This window comes from Balaenoptera physalus (genome assembly GCF_965194825.1).
Source record: "Balaenoptera physalus genome assembly, chromosome: 16".
In the NCBI taxonomy this organism is placed as follows: Eukaryota; Metazoa; Chordata; class Mammalia; order Artiodactyla; family Balaenopteridae; genus Balaenoptera; species Balaenoptera physalus.
The window spans coordinates 30415921-30428880 of NC_138898.1; the positions used below are offsets into that span (position 1 = coordinate 30415921).

At 43.4% G+C, this 12960-nt stretch overlaps 1 protein-coding gene across 3 annotated transcripts in view; it reads right to left on the bottom strand.

The window, feature by feature from the left end:
• Positions 1-12960, bottom strand: part of DNAAF9 (dynein axonemal assembly factor 9) — a 152448-nt gene that overhangs the window by 50597 nt on the left and 88891 nt on the right. For all 3 annotated transcript variants that reach the window (XM_082428909.1, XM_082428908.1, XM_082428907.1), the window contains 3 exons: positions 12161-12231; positions 11181-11231; positions 10349-10436 (listed from right to left, as the gene is read on the bottom strand). In XM_082428909.1, coding sequence (XP_082285035.1) covers positions 10349-10436; positions 11181-11231; positions 12161-12231 — 210 coding nt within the window. The remainder of the gene's footprint in view (positions 1-10348; positions 10437-11180; positions 11232-12160; positions 12232-12960) is intronic.

The window sequence follows — 12960 nt, forward strand, 5'->3', positions numbered from 1 at the left end:
GTAGCTAGAGACCATCTGAAGTGGTTAAGTTAAACAATCTTTATGCTGAGCCCTGTGCTCTGAGAAAGCCAATGTACCCTCCTAAGGCCTCAGAGAGAAATGAGGCATCAGATACAGTCTTTGCATAAGAATTAGAAAAAGCAACAAGTGAGTAAGTTATCAGCTGATGGAGAGAGGCAAAATTCACATTCACTTATGGGTTTCTTCCAGGGAAATACACTAAAAAAGACTTTGGGTATGTCTGCTCCATTACTGAGTTTATAGATGCTCCTTTCTACTATTTTGGCAGAAGCCGGCTCACCTCTGAAGTGACCACATCTCTCACATAAGGCCCAAGAAAGAGCACTAGGGCATCAGTTGTTGAAAGACTGGTGAAGGGTGCTTAAGGGCCCCTTGCCAGGAAAGGAACATGTGAGTTAGGCAATAAGTGAATTCTACAGACACTGGAGGCTGCTGTTCTGTAGTTCCCAAAAGCAAGATGGGTGGGACATGGACACTGAGTGTGGGTTCCTTAGAATAAGGATTCAGGTTTAAGGAGAGCTGCTTGTTTCCTGGGTGGCCAAGGTTACACAGCAGCTGAATATGGGCCCTAGGGAGTAGATGACAGAATTGATGGACACTAAGGTGACAAGGGTTAAGGCTGGGCCTGGGCTTGCTTTGGAAACCCAAATGAAGCACCCAGAGCACCCATAGACCCCTAGGTGAAGGTGCTCTCTGGAATGGTCCAAGCTGGATCCTTCCTATTCCTGTAATAGCCTTTCTTTCCATGTTTTCACAAACAGAGAAGAGATAAAGTATTTCTTAGAGCTCAAGGCACAGGCTTGGGGAAAACCGCCAATATGTTATTGCTAAGGCAGAGGACATGAGACCAAGAAGAGGGACTGATTCCTTGAGCTGTAGTTCTAAAAAGGCAGCCCCAAAGCTGTGTAAGTTGTAATGACAAGAAGAGCAAAGGCCAAGTTTTGAAGGTTTCCTGAGAAGGTGGGGTTTCAGGAGGCAGAGAGGGGCCTAGAGAGTATGTGTGCTTGTGTGTGTGCATGTTAATGGGGGGGTGGGGAGAAGTGGGGGAGGTGGAGGCAGTTTTTAGGTACTAGAGGACGGTTTGAAGCCTGAATATCAACAAAAGAACAAGACAACCAGTCAGAGGGAACTAATGCCAACCTTACCAGCCAGCCCAGTTCAAGGCACTCAGTGGTTCAAGTCCTGTAAGGCTCCTACCCTCTAAGAAGTATAACCTAGCCTCACCTACACACAGTCTTGCCCTATGGCCCTCTTGAGTGGAGGCTCCTCATGCCCCAGCCTCATCCTGCACCCATGCCAAGGTTCATCACTGCTGTTCCCAGACCATTCCCTCCCACAATGGCACAATATTTTCATTCCCTCAGAGACTCATGCCCCTCCTTTCCTTCACTGCTCACATCTACTGCCCTCCTAATTATGCTACAACACTTCAAACAGCTTCTGAATGTGTTCACAGTCTTCTCTTCCAAAGCCGAGACTCCCATTCCCTCTGAGAGATCAAGGGGTGGGCCATGCCATGCTCTGGCCTTGCTGCTCCTCAATGCCAGTTCCATACCAGTAAAGCAGCACCCAGAATGTCTTAACTTCTGAAATCTTCAGCTCCAGAACCTACTCTCTGACTACAAAATGCCATCATACTTTTAACTATCTCACTCCCCAAACCTCATCCCGTGATGTCACTGAGCCTTTGAAGCCTTCAGTTCCCCCATTTTCCCTTATTGCTCAGAAATTTCTGACTTTCCTCTCATCCACATTCAGGGCCAATCCCCAGGGACAAGACAAACGTTTGATCTCTGTTTTGACAGGGAAAGGGATGGGAACAGATTTTATTTAGTATTTACTAAGCACCAACCATGTCATATACATTACAGTTTTCCATCTTTGCAACAATTGTAAGAGGTAGTATTATTTTTAGAGGACTGATGGGAAACTCAAGCTTAGAGAGATCTTCCCAAAAGTCATAGAACTGCTTGATAGTGGAGCCAAGTACAGAACACAGGTTTGTCTGATGCCAGGGCACTGTACCATGCTAGCCACTTCGGTTCTCTTTTTTCCTTTACCTCTGCTCTCTCCACAGCCCATTTGTGGCTAATCTGATGAGGTACCTTCTCTGCTTGCTCAACCTCAACAAGCCCTCAGTGCTGCCTGGCAGTCCCACCACTGCCATCTCCTTCCATCAACTCCTCCTGGGCCCAACCAAAGCCCTTAACACTCTCCTAACACCACAACTTCTTAAACTCCAGCCACAAGATGACTCTACCTACTGTTAGAGGAAAGAGGGGTCAACAGGTGTAATCAGGTAGAAACTGCTCCCCTACCTACTGCTTAGTATCTGGACCCTTCCATGTCCTGGGCTCACCGTCCACCTGTATACCTCTAACATGAAGCTTCTCAGGAACAAGTACCACTCAAAGGCCTCCTGGACCCCAAATCACTCAAAAGCTTCCAGAAAACAGCCTCAAAATCACTCCAAAGCTTCCAGAAAACAGCACATATCTGAGAGTTGGTACATTCCAAGTAGTCACTGGGAAGATGGGAAAAGAAGTGGATCAGGGAGGTCATCTCCAGCACTTCTTCTCCCTCTAGATTCTAAAGCCTCAAAACAAAATGGAAAAGAGGCAGAGAGAAATTCACAAGGCAGTGCTGGAAAAGCACTCACTATGGGGCCTGGCCCAGGGCAAGAGCTGATTTTAGTACTGGTGCAGACTGTTCTGTGTTGCAACTACCCTTTGCTCTGGGAATAGTAACTCTGTTATTATTCTCAGGGCACACATGAGATAACTGAAGTCTCTCACTGGGTGGTCCAATGCCAGTGCCCCAGTCTCTTAGATCCTAATCCACTTGAAGTAGTAACACTTCCAGTACCTGTTCTGGACTTGTGACTGTCAAACTGTTGTCTGATAGGACATGCCTTTGCAAGGGCTTCTCAGTGACTGGGGGAGCCAATTCCTGATGAGATCTCTCTGGCTCCTTAACCAATCCCTGGTGCCTTGCTTAATGGGCTCTTTCATTCCTTCTCCATTCTGTGAGTCTGAAAACCCAAGGTAAGAGGAAGTTCCCCCTCAGTACCCAAGAAGTAGCAGGGGACTACAGCAGGGCTGTCTTTGAGTGACCTCTACATCCCTGGCAGTCTAACAGGAATGAGCCCTCAGGGCAAAATAAGACACCAAGTGTTAATGAAGAATATGGCTTTTCCTCCTTCAGACAACTGGCTGTACAAATAAAAACGCTTGGACTTCCCTGGTGGCGCAGTGGTTAAGAATTCGCCTGCCAATGCAGGGGACACGGGTTCCATCCCTGGTCCGGGAAGATCCCACATGCCGCGGAGCAACTAAGCCCGTGCGCCACAACTACTGAGCCTGCGCTTTAGATCCCTTGAGCCACAGCTACTGAGCCCACGTGCCTAGAGCCCATGCTCCGCAACAAGAGAAGCCACCGCAATGAGAAGCATGTGCACCACAATGAAGACTAGCCCCCACTCGCCACAACTAGAGAAAGCCCTCACGCAGCAAAGACCCAACACAGCCAAAAATAAATAAATAAAAAAATAAATAAATAAAATAAAAATCCTCCAATGGTCCAGCCTGTGTAAAGAGGGAACATTATCACTGCTGGGAAAATATTATGATGCAATGGCTGGATAATTTTCATTCTGTGTGTGTGACAGTATGTGAAGTATACACACATGATTTAAAGAAAAAAACCTAAACAACAACAAACCCTGATGCCTGTATATGCACCACTCAGCTTAATAAATCAAGTATTCCTAGTGCCTCTGAAGCCTACTCAATGCCCTTCCGCAAAGGCCCTCTCTCTTCCACCCAGAGGGAACCAACATCCCAAATTTTATGTAGCTTTACCATACTTCAATGTATCTATAAACTATATATGATTTAGTCTTGTCTCTTTTACTTTCATACAGATGGAATCTTAATACGTGTTCTTCTGTGACTTGCTTACTTCTTTCAGCATCCTGTTCCTGAGAGTCATCCATGCTGTAGGTAACACGCAACTGTGGGTAATATGTATGTTGTAGGTATATGCTATATAATTCATCCATGCTCAGTGCTGCAGAGAACTTTCTCTTTTAAAGTGTCCCTCAACAGTTTCATATCAGCACAAGGGAACACATGAGAGGGTGCAGAATGAAGCAGATGGCCACTGCCTGGGCCTTCCCATCACAGGAAGGTGAAACTCAGCTTGGTCACCAGAGTTCTCAGACTTTATGTGTCAATGGTACCAGCATCTCTGCTCCTCACTGCTAAAAAACCTCTGCCTGATGGAAAAAATACTCTGGAATCTGTAAATTGCTACAGGGATAATGAAGATGCTGCCTGAGGGCCAACCATTCACTGAGGCTTGTAGGAAATAGTAGATATATGGTCAACTGATATTCAACAAAGGTGCAAAGACAATTCAAAGTAGAAAGGAAAGTCTTTTCAACAAATGGTGCTGGAAAAAATGGATATTCCCATGTAAAACAATGACCATCAATTCATACCTTGCACCAGATATTCTGCCCATTCGCACCAGCCACAGTGGAAAACCTCATACTTCATAGGGATGGCAGGTAGAGTTCTCAAGATGATTTTGCCTCATTACCGGGGTAAAATTAGTCCTAAACTAAATGCTGCTCTGCTTCCTGCCTAACAAAGCTTAAAAGAAAGGCCCAGATGATAAGAGTAGAAGAGAAATAGAGCAGTTATTATCACTGTATTCCCTATGTTCGCGGCTAGAGGAAAGACTGAACCATGTTAACCTGAGACATGAAAGATGTAAAAAATGTCTAAATTGAACTTCTAGAGATGAAAAATACAGTTTCTGAGAAGAAAAAAAACACTGGATAAGACTAATGACATGACAGCTGTTGAGAGCTTAGCTACTCCGTGGTACTGCTGCCTCAGCATCCATTTTGTTTGGCCAAGCGGGCTGCACAGGCCTTAAACTGACACTAGCCCCCTCATGTGAGCACATGCCCTAGACAACAGCCTGCAGAGTCACAAGCAAATGTAAGTTCCTGATATGACTTTCCCAGCAACCCTTGTCATCAACAGTCTCCCCTGCCTCCTTAGTGCCTTCCCCTTGTGTGCCCCTTATATAAGACCTCCATGGAGCTTACCAAAACCCCACTCTTTTTGGTTTGAATTGACCAGTTTGGCCTTAGCCAAAAGGCTAAGGAATCCCAAAGCACTCCAACCCACAGACCTTAATAAAGGCATGTACCCAGGTCCAGCCTGCACCTTGCCTTGACCACCGCCCCCTGCCCCCCGCACCTCCGTGTAGCCCCTCAAGGCGTGCCATGTACTTCCTCCTGGACCTGTGAGTAATAAACTTCTTTATTTCAATTTCTTTCGTGGTCTTTTGCTGAATCTGGCTCACCATTCAGCAGCCTGTGTTCCGTTTAACAAATGTTAATTTAACACACTCGTAACAACAATGCAGAACAAAAGATTAGTAAATCAGAATATGTAGAAACTATGCAAAATACAACACAAAGAGAAAAAAGACTAAAAATAATTGTACAGAGCATCAGGGAGCTGTGGGACAACTTTAGGCAGCCAAATGTATGTAATTGGAATCCTTGAAGGAGAGGGGAAAAACTGAAGAAATAATGGCCAAAAAATTTCCAAATTTGAGGAAAACTCTAAATCCATCAATTCAAGAAACTAAATGAATCTCAAGCATAAGCAACATGAAGAAAACCACACCAGTCACAAAAAGATCAGACTGCTTAAAATCTGTGATAAAAAGAAAGAAAATCTTAAAAGCAGCTGGTAATAAAAGACACCTTATATAGAAAGGAACAAAGATAAGAATGACAGTAGATTTCTGCTCAGAAATAATGTTAGCAAGAAGACAGTGGAGTGGAGCAACATCTTTGAAGCACAGAAAGAAATGGTCAACCTACAATTCTTTACCAAGTGAAAATATCTTTCAAAAGCCTCAGGGTTGGGACTTCTGAAATGGCTGTGAGGAGTCTGGAAAATTCTCTCCCCAGGAAGCAGCCATAAAACTGGACTGTCAAAAACAACTAGTTAAGGACTCTGGAAATGGACCAAAGTTATACAACAAAACTGAGAAGCATTTAAGGAATTCTACTGAAGCTTGGTAAGAACAGTGGAAATCTATGGTATTTTAGCTTGCGGCTATTCACATTACCTCCCTTCCAGCTCTGTGGTGCAGAAGTCTTACGAAGGAGAGAGGTTGGCCTGTTGGAGTGGCTGACTTTATTTGGGGGCAAAGCACAGAAAATTCCATACATAGAGATATCAAAAACCAAAGCAATCCAAGTGGCAAACATGGGACTTCCCTGGTGGCGTGGTGGGTAAGACTCTGCGCTCCCAATGCAGGGGGCCCAGGTTCGATCCCTGGTCAGGGAACTAGATCCCACATGCATGTCGCAACTAAGAGTTCATATGCAACAGCTAAGGAGCCGGTGAGCTGCAACTAAGGAGCCCGCCTGCCGCAATTAAGACCTGGTACAACCAAAAAAATAAAAAAATAAATATTAAACAACAACAACAAAAACAAAGTGGCAAACATTCAGAGAAGACCAACATACCAGAGATCTCAATGCTGGCTGGTACAACCAGACAGAAATGTAACAGGAAAATCAGAGGATTGAGACCATAGATGACAATTATGTCTTTACATACCACAAGAAAGATGTGTTGTAAGGCACTGTCCTGGTGCCAGGTGCACCAAGAGATATGTACAAGAATGCTCATGAGAGCACTGTCTGCAATAGCAAAAAACTATAAACAACCCAAATGTCCATCAAGAGTCAAAAGGATAAACAGCATATTTTCATACAAAGCAATCCTATGGAACCACGAAAATGAATGAGCTATAAGGCTACACACAATAATCTGGAAGAATCTTAGGAACAGAACACTGAGCGAAAAAAGCAAGTCCCAGAAGAACACGATAGAGTATAATCCTAATTTGTGTTAAATTCAAAAATAAGACATTGTTTAGGGATATAGGCATATGTGGTAAAACTCTAAAGCAGGCTCCTGAGGATTAGGTACTGGGCAGCCTGCCTGACCAAGGTCAGCAGGGTAGGGAAGAAAAGGGCATATAAAGGAAATGAATGAAAAGGAAGCTGCATAACAAAAAGTCTTTTGATAGCAGAAGTCACTAACTGGGAAAGGGAAAAGATACCAGAGCTGGAAACATTTCAAGGTAAAGGAAGTACTATTCTTTTTGCCCATAAGTAGTTCACTGGGCCATCCCTAGACCAAAAATCAAAAGACCTGGACCACCCCCCCAAATGTCACCACTAACTTGTACTATAACCTCAGACCCATTTTTCACCTTCTATGGAGCTCAAGATACGAAGATCAATCAAGATAATGCATGCTGATGAGCTCTTTAAATGCCTTCAGAGGATGGGAACAGATAAATCTCAGTCTCAACTCCAGGCAGATTTACCTAGACCCTAATGACATTTAAGCTTCAGGACCCCTCACCTGCTCAAGCCCCTTTTTCAAGGCCCAGAGAAGAGACCTAACCCTTCTGTATGTACTATTTTTCCTTAAGAGAGCCCTGAAGTGGTATAAACTTCAAGCCCTATAAAACTGACCTGAGCCCTAATGCTTAATACACAGCCAGAGGATACTCCTATTTAAATTCTCTGCTCTATTGAAATTTCCTGCCTCAGAAAACCATCTCCTAAATTCAAACCACATTTTCCTCAGGAACTAAGAAAGTGTGAAATCTAAGCTTTCAAGTGTGTGACTAACAAGGCCCCAGAAATTCCTGGCTTTATTCATGTGTAGAGACCTCAGGATACACTGAATCTTGCTGGATAACTCAATACAGTGTAAGATTATTTTTCTAACAAGGACTTTTGCTAAGAAGGTGCAAACTAATTTTGGCAAATATCCTTGCTAAATATTATAACTGGCTCAACTATGACACAGCACAACCACCTCTGTGTTGTGTCTACAAGCTGATTTTAAAACATTACACAGCTTTGCCTCAAGGCTGGGAGTACTGTCACACACTCTCCTGTCTTTAGCAAATGTTCCTAACTTCCTGGGTTTTTTTTTTTTTTTTTTTTTTTTTTTTTTTTTTTTAACTTCCTGGTTTTTTGCACCAGGATCTGGAGAGGCAGAAATGCAGGGGGCACAGCATGATAAAAAATGCTACCTGGCATTTTGTGGATCGAAAACCAGGACTCCTTGTGCTTTATCTTCTATGACAACAGAGGAGCCAAGTTTAACCAGTGATCTGAGACCATGGAGAGCAACCTGTCACTGGAGAGAATATTTTCAAGAAGAACAAATTATCCAGGGAGGGAATTTGCTTAGTAAAGGATGAGGAATTTGTGGAGTAAGTCACAACTCCTCTTCCACAAAAAAGGCTTATCTAACAGGGAAAGAACAGGACTCATAAGAAAATGTTATTTTGAGGAAACCAAAAAGGAGCATGGAATGAATCCCCAGGAAATCCATGTAAGACCAACACAGTTCTTGAGAATTTTACATCAGCAGAAACACTGCCAGCTTGGACTGAAAGGGATAAAGAGAATAGAAAAATGAAAGGAGACTGTTGGACCCCCAAAATTCTAGTGGCAAGAAGCAGGCTGATAAAACTAGTCAGCTACAAAGTACCACCTTCATGAAAAGGAAGGACGACAGAGGTACAGCCACAGACAAGAGGGCAGAGTCATGAGCCTAGAGGGCAAAACTAAGAGTTTAGAGGGTAGAACCAAGAGCCTCGGGGGCAGAACTAAGGGCCATGGAGGACTATTCCTAGGCCTTGAAACCTAATCTTGGAACTGGAGTTTGTCTAGCTGAATTTCAAAGCTGCCTTGGGGTTCGGACTCCTTTTTACCTTTCATTCCCCCCCACCTTTTTTTTTTTAAATTAATTAACTAATTAATTTATTTTTGGCTGTGCTGGGTCTTCATTTCCGTGCGCGGGCTTTCTCCAGTTGCGGCGAGTGGGGGCCACTCTTCATCGCGGTGCGCGGGCCTCTCACTGTCGCGGCCTCTCTTGTTGCGGAGCACAGGCTCCAGACGCACAGGCTCAGTAGTTGTGGCTCACGGGCTTTGTTGCTCTGCGGCATGTGGGATCTTCCCAGACCAGGGCTCGAACCCGTGTCCCCTGAATTGGCAGGCAGACTCTCAACCACTGTGCCACCAGGGAAGCCCCCCCCTTTTTAATATGAATGTCTATAACTGTTATCCTATGCCAGTCCTACCTTGTATGTTGTGAGGGCTGGGGCAGATAACTTGCCTCTAATTTCACAGGCCTACGGATGGAAAGGAATTGTGTTCAGGACCTGTACTTTATGAATTAGCTCCAGAGCCTCACCTACAGCTGATTTAAACAATCTTGATGATGAGATTATGGATTTTTCAGTTGGTGAGATTTAAGACTCTGAATTGTTACCATAATGGAATGAGGCTCTTGGATGGGGGTGATTATATCTTGCATGTGAGAATCGTGGGGCCCAGAGGGCACACTGTTATAGGCAGAAATTTAAAACAGCCCCCATGATCTTCATCCTCTTAGGTTACTCCTGTATTCATGTAATATTATATGGCAAAAGGGAGATTATTTGATTGGGCCTCCTCTAATCACATGAGCCCTTTATAAGCAGACTTTTCTCTGCCTGGTAGAAGAGGAGTTCAGAGAGATTAGAAGTGTGAAAGAGATTCAACACAATTAAGGTTCTTTGTTGCTGAGATGGAGGGGGTCACAGGGCAAGGACTCCTGGGAGGAGGAGCTAAGAGTGGTCCCAGTTGATAGCCAGCAATGAAAGAGGCCCCTCAGTCCTACAGTCTGAAGGAAATGCACTCTGCAAACAACCTGTATGAGCTTGGGAGCAGGTTCTTTCCCAGAGCCTCCAGATATAAGCCTGGTTAATGCCTTGACTTCAGTCTTATGAAACCCTAAACATGAATCCAGCAAAGCCTTCCTGGACTTCTGACCACAGAACTGTGAGAAAATAAATGCATGTTGTTTTAAGCTACCGAATTTGTGGTAATTTGCTACACAGCAGTAAAAAACTAACCCAGGTTTTGTTTTGGCCCAACAGAACCTATTTCTGGACATGTTGCTGCTCTAGCCCATTCTGAGAGCAATCCTCAGGCAGCAGCAAGAGGACCAGGTGCAGTTCTGGCACCAGTCCTTTCTAGCACAAGTTTCCTCATCTGGAAAATGGACAGATCAAAAGAGAAAAGCTGTAAGAAAACACTTCTACACCAACAAGTTTTTTCAGATATCAGATGTATTATTAATTACAACACTCATGTTGAAACCTATGAAAGAGGTACCCAGACAGAGTCAAAAACAGAAAAGTCAGAGCCGCTCACCTTCCTCAGGCCAAGACTGTGGATTACTAGAATAAAGATACGCCCCTTCTCCTCTAGTTAGAAAAGTGCCCAGGAAACACTCATCTCCCTTTAAAAAACAAACATAAAGAGCAGGTGATTTACAGCATAAACATTCAGAGAATCAAAAGTCCTGCCCAAGTTAGTCTGTCTACAGAGGCTGCTAAGTCAGCCTCAGATTTACCCAACTTCTTTCATGGCCTTTGGCACTGCTTGGCTCTTTGCCATGTTACTGGTATTCGTGACTCGTGCTGAGAAAAAGAATGTTAAGGTCCTCTCTGAGTCTAGGCACCATGGTCTGCAATGCTTGTTCATGTTCCCATAGATTTATATCCTCTGATAAAAGAGGCAGCTCCTCCTTGGCCTAAAGCCTTGACCTCTTAGCTCTACATGTCTAGGCCAATTTGAGATCTGCATGTATGTATGTATGTAATTTATTTATGCCGCACCACGCGGCATGTGGGATCTTAGTTCCCTGACCAGGGATTGAACCCGCATCCCCTGCACTGGAAGTGGGAAGTCTTAACCACTGGACAGCCAGGGAAGTCCCTGAGATCTGCTTTTAAAAGTACTGGGAGATTTTGAAAAAACATCTAAAGGTTTAAGTGGCAGAAAGAATCCCTCTAGTTTGTACCCCATACATGGTTATTTCTAGAGCTCTGCTGGGAAGAGGAAGAATACAAAAAGGAACTGAGACAAGAAGGTACAGAACCTTTAGATTAGCAGTAAGAGGAAATATTTTAAGTTGTTTTTATAAATTGTTTACATTTCATTTTGATATGATGTTAACATTAAGAATAAGAAGGCTGCTTACCATAACCGACTGCTGGGTTTTCTCAGAAAATTTTGCTTCAATATCTTCTACCTGTGTCCAAAAGGAGTGCAGATTTTCAGTTTACTACTTCAAGGGCAAAACTCTGCTAGGTCTCCCTTGTGTTCACATATTTCTAAGAGAGCAGTCCCTCCACCAAATCCAGTGTTCTCAGGCCCTGATGGCTGGCAGAGCTGGCTGCTGGTGACAAAGCTCAGAGCACCAGGCCATGATGGGCTCTCTCATGGGGACCTGAAGTCCAGCTAAATGACCCTACGATATGTGGAGAGGATATGTTAGTCTCCTCTTACATTTCACTTCGGAGAAAACTATTTTTAGGGATGAAGGAAAGAGAACATTTTAAAGTATTTTGAATGTGTTCTCATTTAAACATGTTCACATTAGAGGATGACTCTTGCTCTTCTCTATTCATGTCAGGATTGTAGAAACAGAATATAAACAGATTCTGAAATAGGTACTTAGACCATTACTAGACTCACTGCTGTCATATTTTCTGTGTCCCAAGGCACCAGAGTTTCAGACCAAGTCCCACAGATGAAGATGGGACCATTCCACATGTAGAGACGTGGTTGTAAAAATTCAGCAGCAACTATTCTGACCAGAAAAGCGAGCACATGATCCACTTCTCACTTTCCGTGTGACCTTGGACAGGTTGGTCAATTTCTAAACCTTAGTCTCCTCATCTGTAAAATGAGGGTGTTAATTTCTTCCTTTCACAATTTAACCGGGACCCAGATAATTGAGTTCCTTTCTTTTGGAACTTTTCCAAGATTATAAGAAAGTTAAAGAAACTAGATTCGTCTGTATAAAGAAAAAGAGCAGAGATAAAAACTTCTATTCCTGAAAAGTGGCTAGGTAAGGATCTGACATCCCACCAGGACCCAATGAAGAGGCTCTTCCTTAAACGTTCTCCCCAGTTTCTCCACGTTTATGTCCACTTTCACCTGATGAATGACACTAACCAGCCAGGAGCAGAATCTGGGTATGGCAGCTGTCAGGATTATGAAGCTGGTTTCTGTGGTAACAGTGCCATCTGCAGGAAGACCACAGATATGCCGGTTACTGCCCACCACCAGAGCCCACCATGCAGGCCCCAGACTACTTCCCTTCTCAGGAGTGAGGGCTCCTCTTATTAGTATACAGAGTCTGAGGCCTTCAGAAAATGAAAACTTACTCATCTGGGTACAGGGAGTCTAATGAGGGGATGGAGAAAGGCTTCCCCATGTGATTAACTCTATTCTTTTTACGCCAAATAGAAATACATATTTAAATAAAGAGTCCATTTAATCTATACTTTTAATTTTTGTCAAGGTAGTACAGATGTATATATTAAAAACCAAACAAAACATTATCAAGCTCATCCTACTAGCACTGGATATTATCATTCTCTAGAATTTTTTGCTAACATAATGGGTAAAAAAACCAGATCTAATTATTATTTCAAATTGCTTTTTTCCTACTAGTAAGGCTGTACATATTCATATATATATATATATACATACACATACAGTGGACCCTTGAACAATGTGAGGGCTAGGGGTACTGATCCTCTGCACAATTGAAAATCCATGTGTAACTTTACAGTCAGCCCTCTGTATCCACAGTTCCACATCCACGGATTCAACCAACCATGGAACATGTAGTTCTATAGTATGTACTTACTGAAAAAAATTTGTGTATACGTGGACCTGTGTAGTTTAAACCTGTGTTCAGGGGTCAATTATGTATGTCTGTGTATGTATAAACATTAAAAAATATATAT